The 25,990-nt window shown below is 36.8% G+C and overlaps 1 protein-coding gene across 11 annotated transcripts in view; it reads right to left on the reverse strand.

The window, feature by feature from the left end:
- HERC4 (HECT and RLD domain containing E3 ubiquitin protein ligase 4) overlaps positions 1 to 25,990 on the reverse strand; it is a 149,833-nt gene that overhangs the window by 102,752 nt on the left and 21,091 nt on the right. For 8 of the 11 annotated variants that reach the window (XM_009214831.3, XM_009214830.3, XM_021943414.2 and 5 more), the window contains 5 exons: positions 17,025 to 17,184; positions 10,760 to 10,831; positions 9,437 to 9,513; positions 5,321 to 5,542; positions 4,147 to 4,238 (listed from right to left, as the gene is read on the reverse strand). In XM_009214831.3, coding sequence (XP_009213095.1) covers positions 4,147 to 4,238; positions 5,321 to 5,542; positions 9,437 to 9,513; positions 10,760 to 10,831; positions 17,025 to 17,184 — 623 coding nt within the window. The remainder of the gene's footprint in view (positions 1 to 4,146; positions 4,239 to 5,320; positions 5,543 to 9,436; positions 9,514 to 10,759; positions 10,832 to 17,024; positions 17,185 to 25,990) is intronic. The other 3 variants (XM_003903874.4, XM_003903875.4, XM_021943416.2) reach the window with 1 other exon arrangement.

Raw genomic sequence — 25,990 nt, forward strand, 5'->3', positions numbered from 1 at the left:
TGGGTGCCTGTAGTTCCATCTACTTTGGACGCGGAGGCAGAAGGATCGCTTGAACCCAGGAGGCGCAAGTTGCCATGGGCCGAGATCATGCCACTCAACTGCAACCTGGGCGACAAACCGAGACTCTGTCACAAAACAAACAAACAAACAAAAAAACATATAACATATAACTAAATTAGAAGTTCTGTATTGGAAAAAAATCTGTGATAACACAATCACAATTAGTATTCTTCAGTTCAACTGCTTTTCTTCATAGTTGTAGCTATATATGCAACTTTATATCCTGCTTTCATCATTTAATAGCATTATTACATACTGTTATATGAGAACATTCATTTTTCTTTTTTTGTCATAGAAAATTTCAAGCAAATACACAAAGGTAAAGAGAAAATATAGTAAATCACCATATAACCATCACTCAGTTTCAATAACTGGCAAAAGGTTGGTTATTTTGTTTCACTGGTGTCTCCCTTTCCCTTTTGGGGGTATTTTCAAACAAAACAAAAAACACTTGAGTACTTTAAAGCAAACTGTGGTCATCATATCATTTCACCCACAAATGTGTATGTATCTTCAACAGCATATATCTCTAAGAGATAAAAGTATATAACCGTAATACTATTATCACATTCACAAAATCAATAGCCATGTTTAAATCTTCCTGATTATTTTATTGCATCATGTCACAAAGCATATGTCTGCTTTGTTAGTGAAGTTAAAAATAAGTAAGTCAGGTGGGGCACGGTGGCTCACGTCTATAATCCCAGCACTTTGGGAGGCTGAGGCGGGCGGATCATTTGAGGTCAGGAGATTGAGACTAGCCTGGCCAACATGCCGAGACTTCGTCTCTACTAAAAATACAAAAATTAGCTGGGCATAGTGGTGTGCGCCTGTAATCCCAGCTACTCGGGAGGCTGAGGCAGAAGAATCACTTGAACCTAGGAGACGGAGGCCTGCAGTGAGCCAAGATCACACCACTGCACTCCAGCCTTGGCAACACAGTGAGATGCCACCTCAATTAAAAAAAAATATATATATATATATATATATATATATATATATATATATATATATATATAAATAAAAATAAGTCAAAGTATGTCAGCCTGATACATCCCCATTAAGCTTAATGGTCTTTGCCTGGATCCATTATTTCATCAGGGAGTCTAAAATGGTGATTTTTCTAGTTTTATTATTTTTCCTACAGTTATGAACTGAAATTCTTCTATAAATAATTTGACTCATTAACTATTAAATTACCTAAAATGCAAATTGCAAATGAAAGGCAGAATACTTGATTCTTTCCCATTATTGACCAGTTAAAAAAAAAATGAGTGTTGTCCTAGCAACTTCCCAAGGTAAGCAATAAGTTTTGCTTATATTGATTTGCGGGAAGAGAAGATCATTACAAACTCATGAATTTTTTTTATAGATCTGATGTTTTCCATTTTTTGCAGTCATTATTTCTTCTCCATATCCAGTGAAAGCTCCTTCAGGTTGTTCTTCTGACAGGACCACAGTAATCTTTGCTTTTTTATAACACAAAATGCCCAAAAGTATTCTTATACATATTTTTTGTCCCAGACATGGGATCAGACTCTTCTCTAAGAAGCCCTGGTTCCTTTTAGTGGAGAATCTATAACAATCAAGGGATTATCATTGTGTCCAGATTATATATGGTTCATTACTTCTATACATGGTTCATTTCAGTGGTTATGGCAAAACAAAAACAAAAACAAAACAAAAAGCATATTCTTGGAGAAAAATAAAGAGTTCATACTAACACTTGCAATTCAAAGTAAAGATCACAAGGTTTTAACTTAATTCCTATAGTTTTACACCTATCTCTTTTCTCTTAAGTTGAAAATCATAGTTTATAACACAGTAAAATAACTACTTCTTTGCTTTCTCCTATGTATATGTAACATATTGGAAAAAAGATAATAGCAAATTTACTTCTAACAGTAAGACTACAGAATGCACACTTGTAATCCCAGCATTTTGGGAGGCTGAGGTGGGAGGCTCACTTGAAACCAGGAGTACCAGACCAGCCTAGGCAACAAAGCGAGATACCATCTCTACAAAAAATAAAATAAAATAAAAAATCAGCCAGGCACAGTGGCGCATGCCTGTAGTTCTAGCTACTCAGGAGACTGAGGTGGAAGGACTGCTTGAGCCCAAGAATTTGGTCATAGCTTCAGTGCACTATGACTGTGCCACTGCACTCCAACTTGAGCAACAGAGTGAGACCCCCATCTCAGGGGAAAAAAAAGTTACAGAATGCAGTTTAAGGGCCAGGCACAGTGGCTCACGCCTGTAATCCTAGCATTTTGGGAGGCCAAGGCGGGTGGATTTCTTGAGGTCAGGAGTTCGAGACCAGTCTAGCCAACATGGTGAAACCCCATCTCTGCTAAAAATACAGAAAATTAGCTGGGCGTGGTGACGCACGCCTGTAGTCCCAGGTACTCAGGAGGTTGAGGCAGGAGAATCACTTGAACCCAAGAGGTGGAGGTTACAGTGGGCCAAGATCGCACCATTGTATTCTAGACTGGGTGACAGAGTGAGGCTCTGTCTCAAAAAAAAAGAAGAAGAAAAAAAAAAAAGGAAAAGAATGCAGTTTAAGATTTCTTTGTGGATTCAGTTTATCCTTAGCGTATTTCCCCCAGTGATGTACAGCAAAATGCTGTATTTTAAAATCACCTAAAATAATTCTTTCTTGTGTAGTTGTGTCACCAACTTGTTAGTTTTCCATTTTTAAGGACTGATATGTATATAATTTACATATAATTTTTACATATATATATAAAACTTTGCTTTTTTTTTTTTTTTTTTTGAGACGGTTGCCTAGGCTGGAGTACAGTGGCACTGTCTCGGCTCACTGCAACCTCCGCCTCCCAGATTCAAGCGATTCTCCTGCCTCAGCCTCCTGAGTATCTGGGATTACAGGTATCTGCCACCACGCCCACCTAATTTTTTGTATTTTTAGTACAAGACAGGGTTTGTATTTTTAGTAGAGACAGGGTTTCACCACGTTGGCCAGGATGGTCTCGAACTCCTGACCTTGTGATCCACCTGTCTCGGCCTCCCAAAGCACTGGGATTACAGGTGTAAGCCACTGCACCGAGCCATAATTTTGCTTTTTAATTACATGTAACAGTTTCTAGATTCCAAAGTAAAAAATTATAAGGCAAGGCACATTTGTTCTGGCTATTAATTTTAAGTTATTGTGTTTTTAAAAGCATACATGGCCAGGTGCAGTGGCTCACCCTGTAATCCCAGCACTCCAGGAGGCAAAGGCAGGTTTTGAACCTGCCAAGGCTGGTCTTGAACTCCTGACCACAGGTGATCCACCTGCCTCAACCTCCCGAAGCGCTGGGATTACAGGCATGAGCCACCATGCCTGGACATTAATGTCTTTTTACCAATTTTATATACTATGTAAGACCAAAACAGATAAAGAAGTTTAACCAGTTTCTAACTTGACCAATGAAAAACTTGCAAATTCCTTTACATTAACATGACTGCAATAAATAATCCTCTAGTAAAGGTTAATTGAATGCTTTCATTTTCATCTAACTTCTAGTCACTCGAGAACTAAACAGTACTGATACTTAATTGGCACATATCCAAGACAGTGAGAGGTCAGAGTTAAAGCCATTGATAAAACTCTGATCAAAGCTCACTATAACTGCTTGCACAATACTTGGCCTATGAATAACAGACAGATTCATCTCCTCTATTGCTTGTATGAAGTATTTATAAGCCAAATGGACACTACATTCAAATTAGGCTGAGCTACACAATATAAATGGGTTTGATACATGTATCATGGCAAGCCTAATGAACTAAAATGGAATAATTTTATTCAAAGTATGACTTAAGCAGTATTTCATATAAAGCTGAGAAATTCAGCAATATACTATCATTACATATAATAGTGTATCAATTCACATTTTATAACATAAAACAAAGTTGAAAAATTAGGTAAATTATTTTCAAGAATAATCTAAGTCTTTTTTCCCAGATAAATTATGTTTGAAATACCAATAATACTCAAGTTAAAACTTGAGAAAATATCATGAGAACATTCATTAATTATGAAAGAACCATGATGAGCAATAATAAAGAAGTTTAAAAGTACAATACCTTGGTTAGTGCAGCAGTATGATCTTCTCCACAACAAATATAAACTATTTTCTGAGATCTTAGTGACTTTAGTAAATTAGGAACATACCTATCTGAAAATTCCAACAAGAGATGTTAATAATATTTTAAAAATTAAAACTCATCTAGATGCGTTTCCTCTACAGCTTCCCAAGCTCAGTAGATAGTTGTGAGTAAATAATTTTAACTATGATTCAATGATTTTGTAGTACAAGCTTCCTAAGTCAGGTTCCCAGGCCTATCCATACTATTGTGATAAAGGAGGGACTTAAAGAGTTAAGCACTAAACAGCCAATATGCCAGTCTACACAGGACTCAGCAATCAAGGAATTTCAAAATTATGTAACTGCTTCTAATTTTCCACATATACACATCATTCTTTATATTCACTTCATGATAGTTATACCAACAGGAGCCTACTTAAAAGCCTGGAAAAAAAAATGTACTTTAGGCTGTTTTGTAGCAGAAAAGATACATGATATCCTAATATGACATATTCTTCTTAGGAAAAACAAGGTATTCTTTAATTCTTTGTTTGTCATTACTAATCGTTATCAGATTAACAACTCACTTTTGTCCATTTCAGTCATTACAATTATATTGAACTATAAGAAATTAGCTTTTGTAAGTCAAATACTGGCATTCAACTCAATGTAATCATGAAAAATAAGTTCCAAGATCCCAACTTGTTTCAATTTTAATTTTTTCAAATTCAAAATGTTTATTTTTAAGACTTTAGCATCAATGTTAAAAGTGAAGCCCAAAGATTAATTTAATCAAAATCATTTAAATATTTCCTTGAAAAACTCAAAGATTAACACTTCATGTTACTTCCCCAGAATAATTTTACAGCTTCCTTCCACTAACAGTGGCCAACAGTGGATTAACAATTTGAAGTAATGTTTTTCAACTGTCTTTTAATAAACATCCAATACTAAAGATGTTGTCCAGATATACTTTTTATAGTTCTTTAATGAAAAAAGGATATTTTGTGTCTTCCCACTGCACTCCTCAAATGGAATTTTTAAATAACATCTTATCCCCACCTCTATACCAGGGAACATACATTTCTCTCTTATACTAAGAATCACTGATCTATCTCAAAAGATCATCTCTTTTAAAAAACACATTTAAACTATACATAATGAGAACCTACCATTTTCATCATTAAGACCTAGCTGACCAAACTTGTTGCGTCCCCATCCAAAGATAGCTCCAGAAAGGGTGAGTACAAAACTATGGGCTCCTCCTGCTGCAACTTGCATGAAAGGGATTCCAAGCAAAGACTTAATCAGCTGTGGTGAAGTTTGCTTTTTACAGTCAGTACCTAAACCCAATTGGCCATATTTATTCTGTCCCCAACAGAAGACTTCACTTGCTGTAAAACAATAACGGAAAAATTAACCATTTTTCTTATATGCAAAAAATTTAATTTGAAAATAATCATTTCATTTAAAATTTCATACAAAGAGTATTATTTTGGGACATTCTTCCTATCATCAAAAGAATATAAATATTATTTTTAGCAATTATGCTTATTTTTCTTATATGAACATATACTACTACCTAGAAGAACATTCAGTATTAGTATACTTTAAGTTTGATTGACTACACAGAGGAACAGGTGAGTCATATAACAAGGAGTAATCTCATTTCCTTATGCTCCTCAACAGTCTCCTTTTAGTATTCCTCAAGTCTCATTTTTATTCTGTAGTTTCTCCCAAGAGGTACTCATTCAAGCTCAAACTTCAGTAACTATCTGCTGATCACATTCAAAATTTTATCACTAGCCCAAACCTCTCCTGAGGAAAAAACCCACATAACCCATTGTTTACCTGATATCTATACTTGGAAATTTCAAAGGAACTTCTAACTTAGGATGCCCCAAACTGAATTCATTACCCCCATCCTACTTCCCTGGACCTCTTTCCAGTGTTCCCCATTTTGGTAAATAACATCATAACTGACTCAGTAGCTACAATTATAAACCTAGGGAGTCTTACTTAATACTCCTCTCTTTTTTTTTTTTTTTTAACTTCACAGATATCCAGTCTATCATATATCACCAATTTATATACAGTTTTCTTTCTAAAGAAAAATACGGCAAACAGACCCATTCCTCACCATCTTAACTGATTCCTATAATAGTTTCCCCTGCCTGTCACTTTTGCTCCCATACTGCCATCGTATTTTGCAACTTTAGACATCCTTTTATTAAACTAACAACTGGCACTAAATAACTGATACACTAATAACTGAGTTTTTTAATTGAAATTACAAAACAGTACACACTTAAAAGTAAGCTTCCTTCCAAAAAAAATCAGAATCCTGGTTCCTCTTTCAAGAGACAGCCACTCTTTTTTTTTTTGAGATGGAGTCTTGCTCTGTCGCCCAGGTTGGAGTGCAGTGGTGCAATCTTTGCTTGTTGCAACCTCCATCTCCCAGGTTCAAGCGATTCTCCTGCCTCAGCCTCCTGAGCAGCTGGGATTACAGGCATGTGCCACCACATCTGGCTAATTTTTTTTTAATATTCTTAGCAGAGATGGGGTTTCACCATGTTGGACAGGCTGGTCTTGAACTCCTGACCTAGCGACCCGCCCACCTCAGCCTCCCAAAGTGGTGGCATTACAGGCATGAGCCACCACACCCATCCTGAGACAACCACTCTCACCAATTACTGGTAAGTCCTTCAAGAAATGTTCTATGTGCATATAAACAGACATTTGTGTACATGTATAGAGATACTGTAAAAATGCAGATTCGATAATATTGCTCACCCCAAAAAATATATTTCAGTGCTTTCTCATTGCTCTTGGGATAAACACTTTAAACCAGGCCTATAAGATGCTGTATGATCTACCTGTTTCCAATCTCTTCTCATATCAGTCTCTTCCCTCACTCGCTATACTCTAGCCATACCTGCCTTCCTTTATATTCTCCAATGGCCACTTCTCACACACTTGCTGTTCTCTCTACCTAAACCTTCCCCTCATCTTTGTCCAGTTCATTTCCACTCTCTCCCAGTAGGAGCCTTCCTTCCCTGATCTCCTAGATTAGGTCTAGTACCTCTGCTGTATGTTCTAAATACCCTAAAGTTTTTCTTTATAGCCCTTACCATAGCATGTAACTATATCATTATTTGAATGACTATATCACGAGGGCTAGTAAGTAGTATACTGCTTATTACTGTATGCTGTAGTATGCCTAGTTCATACTAAGGGCTCTAAAAAATGTTTAGTGGCCGGGCACGGTGGCTCACGCCTGTAATCCCAGCACTTTGGGAGGTCAAGGCGTGAGGATCACGAGGTCAGGAGATAGAGACCATCCTGACCAACGTGGTGAAACCCTGTCTCTACTAAAAAAAAAAATACAAAAAACTAGCAGGGCGTGGTGGCGGGCCCCTGTAGTCCCAGCTACTCGGGAGGCTGAGGCAGGAGAATGGTGTGAACCCAGAAGGCGGAGCTTGCAGTGAGCCGAGATCGCACTACTGCACTCCAGGCTGGGCGACAGAGCGAGATTCCATCACAAAAAAAAAAAAAAAAACAAAAAAAAAAACAAATGAATAACATATTGCCTACAGCATAAAGCTGAGTAAGCCAAAAAAAAAAAAAAAAAAGGTCAATATGAAACTGTCCTCAGTAAAACCTCTGAGTTTAAATTTATGTTAGATCCACCTACCAAAATATCAAAAGAGGAGTTGGCAAAACAACAAAGCATACACAGAGATTCCATGTTCCTAACTGCCTACAGAAGTCCAAATTCCTTAATATGACATTTAAGGCCCTTTATAACAGATTTCTCTTTTTATTTCAGCCTAAACTGAAGTATAAGTATGTCTCCCATTCTCTCACAACACCCACATAAAACTACATGTCAAATACACCACTTTCTTAACTCTATGCCTTTACACTAGCATAACTCCCTTAGCCACTCAACGTTTCTCCTTGTCCTTCTCAGCATTTCTCCAATTATTAATTAAAAAAAAAATCTTTAAAGACTTGCATCAAATACTAATCCCCTCCTCCTTACTGTTACCAATTATATCAATTAGAAACAATTATATCATCACAGTATTTTACTTTTACCTTGTCAGAAATAATACATATTTTTTTCTGCCTCAAACTACAGTTATTTACTTGGACATCTGTCTCTTTCACTAGACTGTATGATCCCTAAACCTGTCTCTTAATTTATTGGTGCTTCCTCATGATTCTAGCTTAGTGTTTTATTTGTAGTAGGCTTCACTAAATAGTAACACTAAATAGTAACAACGGAGCAAATGGAACCTATTTCTTCTTTTTGTTTTTTTGAGACAGAGTCTCACTGTGTCACCCAGGCTGGAGTGTAGTGGTGCGATCTTGGCTTACTGCAACCTCCACCTCCTGGGTTCAAGCAATTTTCCTGCCTCAGCCTCCCAAGTAGCTGGGACTACAGGTGTGTGCCACCACGCCGGCTAATTTTTTGTATTTTTAGTAGAGAGAGGGTTTCACCATGTTGGCCAGGCTGGTCTCAAACTCCTGACCTCAGGTGATTCCCCAATCTCGGCCTCCCAAAGTGCCGGGATTATAGGCGTGAGCCACCTCACCCAGCAAACCTATTTATTTTAATGGTAAAAAACATACATATGGCAGATTCTTTACTAGCCCATATTCTAATCCTTAGCTAGAATACTAGTAAGTTAAATTGGTAAGAGAGGAATGCATACAAAGCTAATAAATATGATGTTTAGCCTTCTTTATTTCTATGCATAGAAAGTTCATCTATGAGATTAAATGAGATTGGGGAAGCAATCCTCTCCAGTTGCAGCTATGAAGAGTTTTTAACAGTTTAATAAACAGACACAAAAATCAATTTCATGTCTACATAATAAACAAAAAATGACGCCATTCACAACAAAAAATCAAATACCTAGGGGAAAGTCTAATCGAAGGTGTTTAAAACCTGTCCAGGTAAAACAAAATGCTAATGGAAAAAATTAAAGGGAGACTTAAATGGACAAATATACCGTGTTCTAGAATTGAAACGTTCAATATCCTTAATTGATTTATAGAGACAATGAAATTCCAATCAAATTCCTAGCTCTGTGTGTGTGTGTGTGTGTGTGTGTGTATACAGACTGACAAGTTAATTCTAAAAGTTACATAGAAATAAAAAGAATCAAGAACCAGGGTAATCTTGGAGAAAGATGAACAAAGTTGGAGAACTATATGCACAATAAAAAAAGTACCAAGTAATAAAACTGAAGAGAAATAAAATAAAAACTAATGCTTACCTTTAGAAAGTGCAAGTGAATGATAGTAACCACAAGCAACCTGTATAATCTGGATATCTGACAAACTTTTAATATTTCTAGAAAAGAAGAAGACAGATCAAGATCAGTTAATTCCATTTAACAAACTGATCTTGAATGCTATTTATGTTATTTATTGATGGACTACTATATGCATATAGGTCATATTATTTTTTTCATACAAGCCCAATTTTAGCATACCAAAAATTTATGCTAAAATCAGTAAACAAGAGCAAGATACAAAAAAATAAAGTTAAAAGGGGTGATAAGCACACATCTTGGAAAGACAGTATTTAAGCAAAGTGAGCTACGCTCATACCTCAAGTATTCCTCAGAGTGCTCTTATAATTCAGACATTTTCTTTCATTATAAAAAAGTGTTTTTAAATCAGCTTACAGTTAGAAACTTGGCAATACATCTGGAAAGCAAATGTACATTATCTAACTTGCCTAAAACTGGTATTTTGCCTAGTTTAATGTATGTTCTCCTTTATCAGGTTTCTTAAGAATCAACAGGGATTCTTATATGTTCTACCAACTCTCAAATTATGAAACCTACAAGCTATCCTTTTACTTTATGTCTAAATCAGGGACATTCAATTTTTTTACTCGGGAAATTTACTCAATTCACAGTTATAACAATCACTACTAATATGTTAAGTCTTATTTTCTTCTCTTTTGTATTTTGTCCTTATACTTTTGTAATTTCTTTCCCCTCTTTCCTGAGTTTTGTTTTACCACCACACAATTTTAAAGGCTCATTTTTAAAACATTACAAAAATCAATTAACTTTGTATGTACATCAACCATCCCAGCATCTCCATAGGTTCTTTCCCTTTGCCTGGTCATGTTACTGTTTTTCCTGAATGAATGTTTTCAAGGAAAAAAAAGGGGGACGCCGGATATGGATTACAGGTGGGTCACTATAATCCCAGCACTTTTGGAGACCGAAATGGGCAGATCACTTGAGGTCAGTCAGGAGTTTGAGACCAGCCTGGCCAACCTGGTGAAACCCTGCCTCTACTGAAAATACAAAAAAAAAAAAAAAAATCAGCCACGTGTGGTGGCACACTGTAGTCCCAGCTACTCGGGAAGCTGAGGCAGGAAAATCACTTGGACCCAGGGAAGCAGAGGCTGCAGTAAGCCAAGATCACACCGTTGCACTCCAGACTGGGTGACAGAGTAAGACCCTGTCTCAAAAAAAAAAAAAAAAAGAAAAGAAAGAAAAGAAAAAAGAAAAAAACGGGGGGATAGGGAGATACACAATATGTTTCTTATTTCCCTTTACCTGATACTGTCACCTGACCTGATTCTGCCATAAGAGAGTCCGGAGCAAATTCTGACCACAGAGTCGACACACATGATTTTCGGGAGGCAGCTTCAGCAAATCAAATTTTGAGCAGGAAAAAGGAGAGTTACTCTAATTCCATATTATTGTATTAAAAATATTTTTATTTAGTGGAGTTATGCTCTTAACTACGAAACTTGAGAATTGTACTGCTACAATTTAGCAGAATCCAACAAATTAGCAGGATCCAATGCACCTTCAAATTTTCACTTAACAAAATGCCATTTCTTTGAAATAGCAAAATCAAACACTGGCAATGCAAACAGAGGAAGGAATAAAAAATATATGAACATACATAACTATGCTCAAATTACTAAACATTTACTGTTATTGCTTATGTGTACTAGGCAGATGATACACTGACCTGTTCAGCATATTAAGTATTTTAGGGAAAAAAACACTATTCCGGGTATCAAGCACAATTTTGCAAAAGAAACATTTCAAAATACTACATTCTCACAGTACTCTATGTTTCTTCCTTCATAGCATTTATCGCTACTAACTACTAGGGTACCTATTCATTGAATATTTGTCTCCTCTGCTAAACAGTAAGTTCTGTGAAGGCAAACCATGTGTCTTATACCCATGATAATGCCTGGCACCTGCTATAGTGCCGAATTAATAATATGTAATGAATATACTGTTAAAGGATAAATAAATTTGTAAGGTCTTGGAGGCTTCAGTATTAGTCACAAATTTTGCCAAAAATCTTCTAAATTTGCATAGCAATTTATATTCAGTTACTCTCCTTTCCAAAATACTAACATAAGGCTTGTAATACATATAAATGCTAATATCTTTTGCCATTATCTACTACAGAGACCAGGAAATATATTCTTCTGTGTCATTACTGTGTTAAAGAAAAAACTATCGGCTGGGCGCGGTGGCTCACGCCTGTAATCCCAGCACTTTGGGAGGCCGAGGCGGGCGGATCACAAGGTCAGGAGATCAAGACCACGGTGAAACCCCGTCTCTGCTAAAAATACAAAAAATTAGCTGGGCGCGGTTGCGGGCGCCTGTAGTCCCAGCTACTCGGGAGGCTGAGGCAGGAGAATGGCGGGAACCCGGGAGGCGGAGCTTGCAGTGAGCCGAGATCATGCCACTGCACTCCAGCCTGGGCGACAGAGCGAGACTCCGTCTCAAAAAAAAAAAAAAAAAAAACTATCCCCTTTCATCTTCATATAAATGTATTAATACCCTGAAGAATGGGGAGATACTGGCTTTGTTTTCTTTGTTTTAGCTTTCAGAAATTAAAAAATATTGTGAATGGTAAAACAAAGTTCCCATGTTCCATTTTTCCTAAAGAGATAAATTAGAATATAATTAAATTTTTTAGAATTCATCAAAAGTAATCCCCTTTGTCACATAAAAAAGATAATGTGTTTAATCATTTTTAATTTTTGAAGATTGGAATACACTGAACAGAAAAGCAAAAGAAAGGCTGGGCGCGGTGGCTCAAACCTGTAATCCCAGCACTTTGGGAGGCTGAGGCGGGCGGATCATAAGGTCAGGAGGTCAAGACCAGCCTGGACAATATGGTGAAACTCCATCCCTACTAAAAATGCAAAAATTAACTGGGCATGGTGGCGGGTGCCTGTAGTCCCAGCTACTTGGGAGGCTGAGGTAGGAGAATGGCTTGAACCCAGGAGGCAGAGGTTGCAGTGAGCCCAGATTGCACCACTGCACTCCTGCCTGGGCGACAGAGTGAAATTTTGTCTCAAAAAAAAAAGGAAAAGAAGCCAGAATAAATTTTGGAAATTAAAAATATATATATATACACACACACACACACGCATTGGAAATCAAATTTATACACCCTTCCTTTGGGACTCTGCTAAAGCATATTAATTATGGAATGTGTACACTATTATATTCTTCTGTTTTTCCAACTTAACGCGTAGTGGCAATACAGGCAGAAATCAGGCATTGCTAGTTATGATTCTGAAGACAAAATTCCAACCACTAATGTTAACGATTAGTAAACAGTTTATAATATGTAATCAAACATTTGAGGAGCTAAAGTATTAAATATTTTGCCAATTAAACACAATTAACAATTTTCTATTTTCCAGTTAAGCCACAACTTTCCTAGTTATTTAAGAAAAATCTTAACACCAACTCATTTCAATTTTGAAAAATTTATCTCAGAATAGGGGAGTTGATTAAAAAAAAAAAAATGAAAAATTTAGACTAACAACGGATCTAGTCTATACCATTAAAAACTACTCTTTTTCTTTTTAATCTATAATGTTCCAAATTTTCAGATGCTAAAATTAGGCAGCAATTGTAATATATTTTAAAATGAATAACAAGAAAATAAATTGTATTTGTGACCAAGCCAATAATTCAAATATGTTTAGTTTGTATAGTCCAGAAATTGCTGTACTCACAAAAATAATAATCTTATACTATCTTGCCATAATTTCTTAATGCATATGTCCAAGAAGCAGAACTTTTAGAAGATAGACTACATCTTTATTGCCAACAATTATTTTTCTGAAGTCTGTGTGCAAAGTTATGTATTTCCACTTACATTAAACTAAGATAATAAAATTTGGGTTAATTTTTTTTAAATAAAAAGGTGTAATATATATTCTACATTAAAATCTAGCCAGAAATGCAGGTCTACAGACACTATTTAAAATACCTGGTCTTTCCCAAAGTAGTGACTTCAAAACAAAACAAAATTATAAATAGGAAAGAATTCATTATCAAACTAATTAGTTTCAGTTATATCCTATTATTATTTTCACATTCTTCTTTAATATTATCCATCCATTGGCATAAAAAATGGATTTTGTTGTCACAAAAGTATAACCTAATGTGAATCTTCACTTTTCTGATTACTCTTTTTTTAATTTTTTGAGATGGAGTCTCGCTCTGTCGCCCAGGCTAGAGTGCAATGGCGCAATCTCAGCTCACTGCAACTTCGGCCTCCCAGGTTCAAGCAATTCTCTGCCTCAGCCTCCCGAGCAGCTGGGATTACAGGCGCCTGCCTGGCTAATTTTTTGTATTTTTAGTAGAGACGGGGTTTCACTATCTTGGCAAGGCTGGTCTTGAACTCCTGACCTTGTGGTCCACCCACCTCGGCCTCCCGAAGTGCTAGGATTACAGGTGTGAGCCACCACACCCAGCCTATTCTGATTACTCTTACGAAAATCTGTAAACACTAGGCAGAACACAGTGGCTCACGCCTGTAATCCCAACACTTTGGGAGGCCAAAGCCAGTGAATCCCTTGAGTCCAGGAATTCAATACCAGCCTGGGCAACATGGTGAAACTCCGTCTCTACAAAAAATACAAAAATTGGCCAAGCATAGTGGTACATGCCTGTAGTCCCACCTACTAGGGAGGCTGTGATGGGAGGATGACTTGAGTCCAGGAGGTCGAGGCTGCAGTGAGCTGTGAGCATGCCACTACAAACCAGCCTGGGTGACATAGTGAGACCCTGTCTCAAAAAAAAACAAAAATCTATAAACACCTTACATCTAAAGAATGATTTGGTACTGAAATTAAAACTAAAACTCACTTGGCACTCTTCCTTTTATAAAAATACATTTCCACTGAAATACTAAATGGCCCTTTAAAACCTGATAATATCAGCAAAAACTATGTATATGTTACAACAAATCAGATCAAGCCATCAAATTTTGAAAAATTGAGAAGGATAAAAAGCAGAAATACCTTAACATACAGCTTAAAGTTAATACAGATGTTGAACACATACAAAAATAAAGATGTTTAAACCAAAGAACTCAAGTAAATTCTCTTTCAGGTCCCCATCCAGGTTCATAGTTATTATTGGACAACCCTCATATAAATTTTGTAAATAATGAAATTCTCTCCTTATAATTAACTTTCTTTTCATTTATTATTTACCTATGTATTACTGGCTAAAATCCCTTAAAGATGAACATCAACAAAAATTTAAGTATGAGAATCATCAGACTGGTAGAGTAAAAATAAAGGAAACTAGAAAATTTTGCCATGAATCATAGTTTTGAGAATACAGACTTAGAAGATCTAACATACAAATATCTTTTCATCCTAAAAACACAGTTTTTTTAATCTTTTTTTTTTTTTTTTTTGAGATGGAGTCTCGCTCTGTCACCCAGGCTGGAGTGCAGTGGCAAGATCTTGGCTCATTGAAAGCTCCGCCTTCTGGGTTCATGCCATTCTCCTGCCTCAGCCTCCCGAGGAGCTGGGACTACAGGCGCCTGCCACCATGCCCAGCTAATTTTTTGTATTTTGAATAGAGACGGTGTTTCACCGTGTTAGCCAGGGTGGTCTCAAACTCCTGACCTCGTGATCCACCCTGCTCGGCCTCCAAAAGTGCTGAGATTACAGGTGTGAGCCACTGCACCCGGCCTAAAATCTTAAATTTAAAATCCTGTTCTATAAGAATTACTTGTGAGAAGAAATAAAAAGAGTAGAGGGTGGGTCAAATGTGAGGTCATTATGCTTTTATGAATGCTTTAACTTAAGAAAAAAATTTTTTTTTCTCCCAAAAGTTCCATCATTAAGAGGAATCAAAAGCACACTGGGAATTGTGTGCATTAATGCAGAAGAAACAAAGGGTAAGCAAATTGGGGAGTTTTGTGGAATTTGGTTATAAGTTCAATTAAAAAAATGAAAGTCTCAACAGATAGTTCATTATTAACATGATATAACATGTCAAATTAAGAGTTCCTATGCTCCATTTTCTTATTCCAGTAGTTACATCCTCATTCTTAAACCAAAACAAACTTTATCAATGTTAAAAACAAAATACATAAAGATGTGTAGAAAAATGCCATCTGCAGTAAATCTAAAATTAACTTAAGAATACTTTGGTTCCAGCTGGGCAAAGTGGCTCACGCCTGTAATCCCAGCACTCTGGGAGGCTGAGGTGGGCAGATCACCTTAGGTCTGGAGTTTGAGACCAGCCTGACCAACATGGAGAAACCCCGTCTCTACTAAAAAAAATACAAAATTAGCCAGGTGTGGTGGCGCATGCCTGTAATCCCAGCTACTCAGGAGGCTGAGGCAGGAAAACTGCTTGAACCCGGGAGGCGGAGGTTGTGGTGAGCCAAGATCGCGCCACTCCACTCCAGCTTGGGCAACAAGAGCAAAATTCTGTCTTTAAAAAAAAAAAAAAACCTTGGTCCCAGTATAGTTCTTTTATCCCTACAACTATTACTAGGAAAAAGAACAAAAGAGTTTAAAGAGGTCAGAATTTGTATAAATTTTAAAACTAAGTATGAGTTAATGTATTATTTATGTATCTAAAATAAACTGAATACTTTTCTTTAAATCTGTATATTTTTCACCTATGTAATTCATGCTGTTGGGGTTTTAATATTAAAACAATGATTAGCCAGGCATGGTGGCTCATGTCTGTAATCCCAGTACTTTGGGAGGCCAAAGTGGGCAAATCTTGAGGTCAGGAGTTCGAGACCAGCCTGGCCAACATGGTGAAACCCCATCTCTACTAAAAATACAAAAAATTAGCCAGATATGGTGGCAGGAGCCTGTAATCCCAGCTACTCGGGAGGCTGAGGCAGGTGAATGGCTTGAAACCGAGAGGCAGAGGTTGCAGTGAGCCGAGATCACACCATTGCACTCCAGCCCAGGCAACAGTGTGAGACTCCGTCTCAAAAACAAACAAACAAACAAAAAATGATTATGCCTTCTGTAACTGTGTAAGACTAAAACATTGATGAGGCACTGTTTATTTTTTAATTGTGAAATAATTATATGATGAATTAATTAAATTGTGGTCACTGCTATGTAAAAAGTGGAAACTGACTACATTCTTTTTACAGTAAGCACGTTAGACTTCTATACTCAACAGAAACAATAAAGACTAAAAAAAGACAAGTTAGTGAAAAACATTCAACAAATCAATAATTTAATAAATATTTCAATAGCAGGAATACTCAAGATAGTTGTTTAAATTAGTCTAACCGACTAAAAGAATTTGTAATGAAGTATTCCCTATTCCTTTTTTTTTTACAAACATAAATTCTATTGATTATAGAGAAAATATAGAGTATATAAAAATAGCAAACCAATCAATAGCTCAACTAACATCATAAGCAAGAACCAAACTCTTATCAAAGGACTCAAAGGGGAGAAATAATGAGATGTCAACTCTTACACGCCCAAAGATAAGCAGACTGACATAGATGAATAAATTTATTTTAAAAGATTGTTAAGGACCTCTTTCTGGTCACCTTTGTTACCTGGGTACTCTGATGCATTCCTCTGATCCTAGCAGGCCAAGCTGTCCATCAGAATCGAGACCCCAAGCATACACCTGGCCTTTGTCATTTAGCGCTAATGTATGAGCTTCTCCACATGAAACAGCTACGATATTTTGGGCATCCAGGGCAACAACCTGCTCTACAGAAATCAAGAAAAGAGATATTGCATTCTAGTACAGAAATCAAGGAAAAAGATACTGCATTCTAGTTTTGAATTTCCAATAAGAACAAAACACATTCTTCATTTTATACAAACAAGCTAAAGAAATGCTTAAACATAATGCTAGATATAACCAGTTATTTTAAACTATTCAACAAACATGTTCCATACGTAATTCTCATTGTGGTAAACCACAGATAAATATATTACAGGGCAAAATCAACTCAGAATATTAAGTGACCTGAACATTTTCATGAAGAAGTTAAGGGCTTATAAAGATTCTCTCAGAATGTACCTTCTTTTTTTTTTTTTTTTTTTTTAATTTATTTATTATTATTATACTTTATAGAATGTACCTTCTATTCAAATCTATTACTAATAAAAGAGTCCAGGTGGGAAAAAAAAAAAGAAGAAGAAGAAATCATTTAAATAACCTAGGCTGCTTGATTTTAACAATAAGATTATAACTGACACATATATTACAATGTATACGCTGCCATGAAGTGATTCTGAAATTAAGGATATAGGCCTGGTGTGCTGGCTCACACCCATAATACCAGCATTTTGGAGGCCAAGGAGGGCGGATCGCTTTAGGTCAGGAGTTCGAGACCAGCCTGGCCAAAATGGTGAAACCTCGTCTCTACTAAAAATACAAAAATTAGCTGGGTGTGTGGTGGTGCACGCCTGTGATCCCAGCTATTCGGGAAAGGCTAAGGCAGGAGAATCGCTTGAATCTGGGAGATGGAGGTTGCAGTAAGCTGAGATCATGCCACTGCAATCCAGCCTGGGTGACAAAGCCAGACCCTGTCTCAAGATAAAAAAAGGAAATTAAGGAAATAATCTGAATTAGCAATTTCTGAATGGAAAGCAAAATTTTTAAAGATCTCATAAATAAAGCATCTATTAGCTATGGTGAGTAGAGAACTGAAAGGCTGTAAACCATGACTGACAGGGTTTCCATTTGTGGACTGCCAACTTAATATTAAAAGATATAAAAACTGCTTATGTGGTTAAAATATGTTCAAGTTTTAAATCAGAAATTAACTTAAAATACTGGCGCTACTACCAGTAGCCATCAATTGACAAATCAATAAGGAAAGTGAATTTGTTTCTCATAGTCCTCAAGATGTGTTTGTCAGTTTTTTTTTTTACTAGTACCACAAGTTTTTTAAAAGATGCCATTTAAAATTAACTTTATTTCAGCTTAATAAGAAAGCTATAATCATCGTCTTCAACAAACTAAAAGTCTTATGTTGAAAGCGGTTAAAACTGGATCAGGGTTTCTTCAGAGGCATAGTTTAGCTCAATTTACAAATACAGCTGCTCAATAATGAAACAGACTGAACCAAAGAGGCTAAAATTCCTATCGATACAGAAATTCAAATTGTATCTAAATTACTATCTTGCATTTTGGAGTGGGAAGTTAGCCCTAGATAGCCTCTAGTAACCTGCATAACTCTAATGATGTATTAAGTACTTACCTACTCCTGAAGCTTCCAGTACATGGAAGTTTATTACACTAATACCTCACTTTTTGTATAGCTTTTAAAAAATTATTTTACAGAAACATACAAAAACAAAAAAGGAAAATAAGATATGACACTGTTCCCCCCCAAAAAAAAGAAAAGAAAAAATACTTAGAAGTAAAGCATCATTTGTTTATATCAAAACATTCCCATAAACCTTAATTATGAAGAAGTAAACGTTTGAAAGATCTGTTATCTCTCACAGAGGTTCCAGAAAAAGTCAAGGTCTCTCCAGAACAATCCTCAAAGGAAGTAGCAGAAAATGACAGGATGACAAGGGGGGTAAGTAAGACTGCTTGGTTGGTTCAACAATAACAAATTAATAGCATCAGCTGTAAAGAAAGCAATGGTTGTAAAGTCAAAGGCACCAAATTGAAGAAACAAAGAAGCAATCATTTATATTCAACAGTTGTATTGTACACTTCTTGTGCTCCAAGCACGGACAGAGAGAGAATAAAACAAGCATCCTAGCCCTCAATGAGTTTATGACCTACGGAAAAACAGGTGAGATAAAGATTGTGACTAAATGCTAAGATAAACATATGCAAAAAGCACTAAAAGAACATGAGCTATTTATGTAAACCTTAAAAGGTAGTCCAGGCCAGGTAGTTCACGCCTGTAATCCCAGCACTTGCGGAAGCCAAAGTGGGAGGATCACTTGAACCCAGGAGTTTGAGACCAGCCTGGGCAACATAGTGAGACCTCGTCTCTACAAATAATTTTTTTAAAAAATTAGCCAAGCATGGTGGCATACACCTGTGGGGAGACAGAGGGGTAAGAATCACTTGAGCCTAGGCAGTTGAAGCTACGGTGAGCTGTGATCGTGCCACTGTATTCCTTCATGGGCGACAGAGTGAGACCGTGTCTCCAAAACAACAACAACAACAACAACACACATGAAGAATTTTGGAAAACAGTGAAAACTAGCTGAGTCCTGAGAAGGAGATTCCATGTATCCATCTGAGGAAATTCAAGTTAATTGTTATAGCAAAACCAACAGCAAAGTCAAAAAACTGATGGAAAAAAGGAGGCAAAAAATATTATTCATCTCAGACAAAATACCATCCCCAGTTTTTATTGATTTCCTAGGGGGAAAAAAAAGGTCAGTAATTCACATGACAAGTGGGTAAGAGATGTGAACCAAAAGTTCAGAGAAAAAAACCAGAAATGGCCCGTAGAGAAATGCAAATTCAAACTACACTGAGAAGCCAATGATAGATTAGCTTAGAAAACTCATCAAGCTATACACATATTTTCAATTTTGCACTTTCCCATATGGGTTAAGCTTCATTAAAAAATCTATCAGGAGAATAAGAAGACAAGCCATAGCCCGGGGGAAAATATTTGCAAAAGATACAGCTGATAAAGTGTTAATCCAAAGTAAACAAAGAAAGCTTAAAACTGAATAACAAGAAGAAAACAAACAATCCCATTTTAAAAACAGGTAAAAGACCAAAATTGACACCTCCTCAAGGAAGACACACAAATGGCAAGCAGGCATACAAACAGATGTTCAACTTATGTCTCCTGGGAATTACAACTTAAAAAAAAATACCACTACACACCTATTAGAACGGCCACAAGACAAAACACTGACACCACCAGATGCTGGCAAGGATGTGAAGCAACAGGAACTCTCCTTCATTGCTGGTGGGAATGCAAAATAGTACAGCCACTTTGGAAAACAGTTTGGCAGATTCTGACAAAACTAAATATACTCTTACTATATGACCCAATTCCTTGATAGTTACTCAAACACTTATGTCCACATAAACACCTGCACATGGTGGTTTTTTTTTTTTTTTTTTTTTTTGAGACAGGGTCTCACTCTGTTGCCAGGCTGAAGTGCAGTGGCATAATCATGGCTCACTGCAGCCTCCCAGGCTCAAGCAATCTTCCCACCTCAGCCTCCAGAGTAGCTGGGACTATAAGCACAGGCCACCATACCCAGCTAATCTTTTAATTTCTTGTAGTGACAGGGTCTCACTATGTTGCCCAGGCTGGTCATGAACTCCTGGGTTCAAGCGATCTTCCCACCTCAGCCTCTCAAAGTGTTAGGATTTACAGGCATGAGCCACCATACCCAGCCCACATGGAAGTTTCCAGCAGTTTTATTTATAATTGCCAAAACCCAGAAGCACCCAAGACATCCTTTAGTAGGTGAATGGATAAACTGTGGTACATCCTGACAATGGAATATTTAGTGCTAAAAAGAAATGAGCTACCGAGCCATGAAAAGACATAGAGGAAATGTACTTAATACTTAGTAAAAAAAAAAAAAGCCAATATGAAAAGGCAACAAACTATATGATCCCAACTATATGACAAGTTGGAAAAGGCACAATGATAGAGACAGTAAAATAATTAGTGGTTGCCAGGGGATAAAGGGAGGGAGGGATGAATAGGCAGAGAATAGGGGATTTTGAGGACAGTGAAACTATTCTGCCTGATATTACAATGATGGATACATGTCATTATACATTTGTTAAAATCCATTTAATGTGTAACACTAAAAATGAATGCTAAAGTAAACTATGGAATTTGGGTGATAATGATATGTCAGTGTAGATTCGTTGATTTTAACAAATATGCCATCATGCTGCAGGACATCCAGAAAGCTGGGGAAGTGGTGCATGGTGGGAGACAGGAAGTAGAAGGGAACTCTTTATTTTCTGCTCAGTTTTGCCCTGAACCTAAAAAACTGCTCTAAAAAAAGGGTATTTTTTAAATTTGTGTTTTAAAAAACCCACATACCAAGATATAATTTATTCACCTGATAAAAATCAAAAAGTTTGACAACAGTTCATGGGAGAAAAAGGCACTCTTGGACACTGTTTGTCTAAGAACAAAACAGTACAACCTCTATGAAGAGAAATGTGGCAATATCTAACAAAACCCACATGCATTCACCCTTCAGACCTAGCAATTCCAATTCCAGGAATCTGTCCTACAGATATACCTCTGTGTATGTGTACATATATATTTGCAGCACTATATACAATAGCAAAAGACTGGAAATTCTCCAGTATCCAAAAGATTCCATCTACACACTGAAATATTATGCTCTGCAATTTAAAAAAAATAAAGAAAGAAAAGAGGAAACTACACGTTGTTATGAAAAGATCCCCAGGGTATATTATCCAGTGGTGAAGAAAAAATGATAAGATGTGGAATAGTGTATGTGATTTGCTATTTTTTGTGTAAGAGGAAGAAGAAAACATATTCATATTTGCTAATATTGTATCTACATTTTAAAAACTTTGGAAAGATAGGTCGGGCACAGTGACTCACACCTGTAATCCCAGGACTTTGGGAGGCAAGGCCAGGAGTTAGACACCAGCCTGGGTGGTGGGTGTCTGTAATCTCAATATGAGAATTGCCTGAATCCAGGAGGCAGAGGTTGTAGCAAGCCACGTTCACACCACTGCACTCCAGCACTCCAGCCTGGGTGACAGAGTGAGACTGTCTCAAAAAAAAAAAAAAAAAAAAAAAAAAAAAACTTTGGAAAGATACACAAAAAACATATGAACAGGCACAGTGGCTCACGCCACCTAGCGCTTTGGGAGGCCAAGGTGGGAGGATGGCTTGAATCCAGGAGTTCGAGACCAGCCTTGGCAACATAATGAGACCCTATACCTACAAAAAAATTAAAAATTAGCCAGGCATGGTGGCAAATGCTTACAGTTTCCACTACTCAGGGAACTGAGGTGGGAGGATCTCTTGAGCCTAGGAGGTCAGGGCTACAGTGAGCCGTGATTGTGCCACTGCACTCCAGCCTGGGAGAGAGTGAGACTGTCTCAAAACAAAAAACAAACAAGGCCAGATGCAGTGGCTTATGCCTGTAATCCCAGTACTTTGGGAGGCTGAGGCAGGCAGATTGCTTGAGTCCAGGAGTTCAGGACCAGCCTGGACAACATGGCAAAACCCCATTTCCACTAAAAAAAACCAAAAAATTAACCATGTACACCTATAGTCCCAGCTACTTGGAAGGCTGAGATAGGAGAATCGCCTGATCCCGGGAGGCTGCGGCTGCAGTGACCAAGATTGTACCACTGCACTCCAGCCTGGGCAACTGAAGTGAGACCCTTTCTCAAAAACAAAAAAACAACAACTAACAAGCGTAGTTATTTAGAAGGGATATAGGCAGAGGGAACAATATAGTGTGGTCAAATGTAAGAGCTAAGCTTCTCAATGTATATTTAAATTGCTTTGATGTTTGAACCATGTGAATATACTGTCTTTTCAAAACAAACAATAAACAAAATGTAACTTAAAAAATATAAAAGAAACAGATCCTTAGAGTAAGTAGTTAACACAATGTATTAAAACCATTGTTTTCATGTTTTCATTTTAAAACTAATCTGAGCTCTTTAATTTTTTTCAACATACTAAACACTAAAGATAATTTTGGTTCTTTCAGAATTTTAGCCCCGTCCAATTACTGGAATACTAACTTTGAAAATGGATAATGACTTCAGCAATACATTATTATAAAAACATATGACTTGAGAATAATATTTAATAGTTGACTTTTCAGACATCAAATACACAAAACTGATAACTTCACTACAATTTTTAAAATATTATCTATTTTTTCCAAATGGCTCATCAAAATGAATAAACTCAACCATTTTTCCCCAGTATCCTAGAAAGTCATATCAATGGTTTGTTGAGACATTTTACATCCAAGTCAAATTCTGGTTGAATACTCAAATCAAGATGGCCTAAAAAGGGAGATAATGAATGACAAGCAAGAATGAAGAGAAATAAATGAATCCAACAAAACAAACAAAAAAATTCACTTACACAGCCTGGCCCAGTAATGCTCCATGTAAGAAAGGGATGCAAAAAAAACTCATGCCAAATCTAACAGCAAACATTTATTGTTTACTATGTTCCAGGTACTGTGTACTATTAACTTTTTATCACCAAAATACATGCACCTTTAAAGGCCAATCACACAATTAGAAAACGGAGAGTTAAGGGGGATTAAACCACATCAATAGACGATAAGTAGAAAAACCCAAAGAAGACCCAAAAAAACAACAAAAAAACCTTGCCATGCAAGTCCATTAAAAAAATTATTGAATCCTTTGATAAATAAGGGTTAAAAGATGTTGAAATTACAAATGCTTGATGCTAAACTTGTTGGAAAGGTTTAATAACAGCATATAATCATTATAGTCAATAGTAATTAAGAAATAAAAAGCTATGTTATTTAAAAATATGAACACACACAGATAAAATATATGGCAAAATGTTAACACTTTTTTTGTTGTTTTTTTGAGACGGAGTCTCGCTCTGTCGCCCAGGCTGGAGCGCAGTGGCGCACTCTCGGCTCACTGCAAACTCCGCCTCCTGGGTTCACCCCATTCTCCTGTCTCAGCCTCCCGAGTATCTGGGACTGCAGGCGCCCGCCACCATGCCTGGTTTTTTTTTTTTTTTTTTTTTTGTATTTTTAGTAGAGACGGGGTTTCACCGTGTTAGCCAGGATGGATGGTCTTAACCTCCTGACCTCGTGATCTGCCTGCCTTGGCCTCCCAAAGTGCTGGGATTACAGGCCAGAGCCACCGTGCCCAGCCAATGTTAACACTATTCTTTCAACTTTTCTTTCTTTCTTTTTTGAGATAGGATCTCACTCTGTTACCCAGGCTGGAGTGCAGTGGCATGATCTCGGCTCACTGCAACCCCGCCTCCGGGGCTCAAGTGGTCCTCCCACCTCAGCCTCCTGAGTAGCTGAGACTATAGGCTAATTTTTTGTATTTTTTAGAGATGGGGTTTCACTAGGTTGCCCAGGGTGGTCTCGAACTCATGAGCTCAAGCAACACAACTGCCTCGGCCTCCCAAAGTGTTGAGATTACAGGCATGAGCCACTGTGCCTGGCCTCAACTTTTCTTTATGCTTCAAAATGTTCGTATAAAAAGTGTGGAAAAAAAATCATTGTGTTCCTATCAGTATTTATGAGTCACAGTATTTCTCTTCAAGCAAAGAAGAAAAGAGACATTTAATTTTCAGAGGCACAAAAAGGAAAACACAAATAGAAAAGATGGGCTTTTGAATTCATTTGTCAGAGACATAGGCAAAACCTGAAAAGATAAAGTGCTATACAGATGAAACATACCCACTTTGCAGATAACGACTTTGAATACATCTCTAATAGGTCCTTATTCATCACTACTTCTGGTTCTATCATTAATCATACTTTTGAAAACACTAATGGCGCATCATTTTACCGAAGAGAAAGAGGCCATCCTTCTTTGCTTCATAAAAGAAAAACTTTCATTTTTAGGCTTATTTTTAAAACAATTACAATGATCAACCTAATGAAAATTTTCATTTCTACATCATCTGTGTCCTTCCAATCACCTTTGTAGGCAAATCCAACTTTAGTGTTTGTTTGCTTACAAACTACATCAAGTACATTTTTCTGCACAAACATCATTAAAAAAAAGAATACTGTCTCACATACAGGATAGATTGGGCCAGGTTCCTGTTGCAAAATATTACAGAACAAAGTACTTCCTGCTGAATGAGTAACTGGGTAAGAATATCCTATGTCCTCTGGGACCTCAGAAATATTATCAATTAAGCTTGTGAAAATTCATAGAGTATCATCATCTCCAATTCATTGTGTAAGAGTTCATTTATATGATCAATTTCACCATCATAAAGTGCTGCTCTCTCTGATATGTCTGAATTGTGAAACATCTCCCTCTGTCAATTTTCTTCTCTTTGCCATTATGAACAAAGAATGAAAAAATCCTATAGTTTTAATTGTGGTCAACAAAAGCTACAAAAAAAGGAAAATAAAAGCTACAAAGATAGAGACTCCAGACTTATTTTATAATGTCTTAAAAGATGACACAATATTCTGTACAATGCACAAAGAAACAGAAGGATGCTAAATACTGATGGTTTATTTCACTACCACATCATCCTTCTAAGAAACCACATAATTCTTCCACTTATTATTTTAGTCTTTTTATTCTAGTCTAGCTAGGAATAATCAATTCTCACTATGTGCAGTAGTTATGTCCTATAAAGTCACCATGAACACTGACTTAGCAAATATTGAATTATTGCCCCTAAAGAAAATACAAGGTAAGGTTCCTGCAAGCCTCTGGTCAGAACATTTTTGTCAACTGATAAATACATAATCTTGTTTTAGGGATGTTTCTGTTTAAAAACATCTCATTTAGTATATATTTAAGTATTACTTTTTTTTTTTTTTTTTTTGAGACCAGGTCTCTCTGTCGCCC

The sequence above is a fragment of the Papio anubis genome, chromosome 11, assembly GCF_008728515.1.
Source record: "Papio anubis isolate 15944 chromosome 11, Panubis1.0, whole genome shotgun sequence".
Classification (NCBI taxonomy): Eukaryota; Metazoa; Chordata; class Mammalia; order Primates; family Cercopithecidae; genus Papio; species Papio anubis.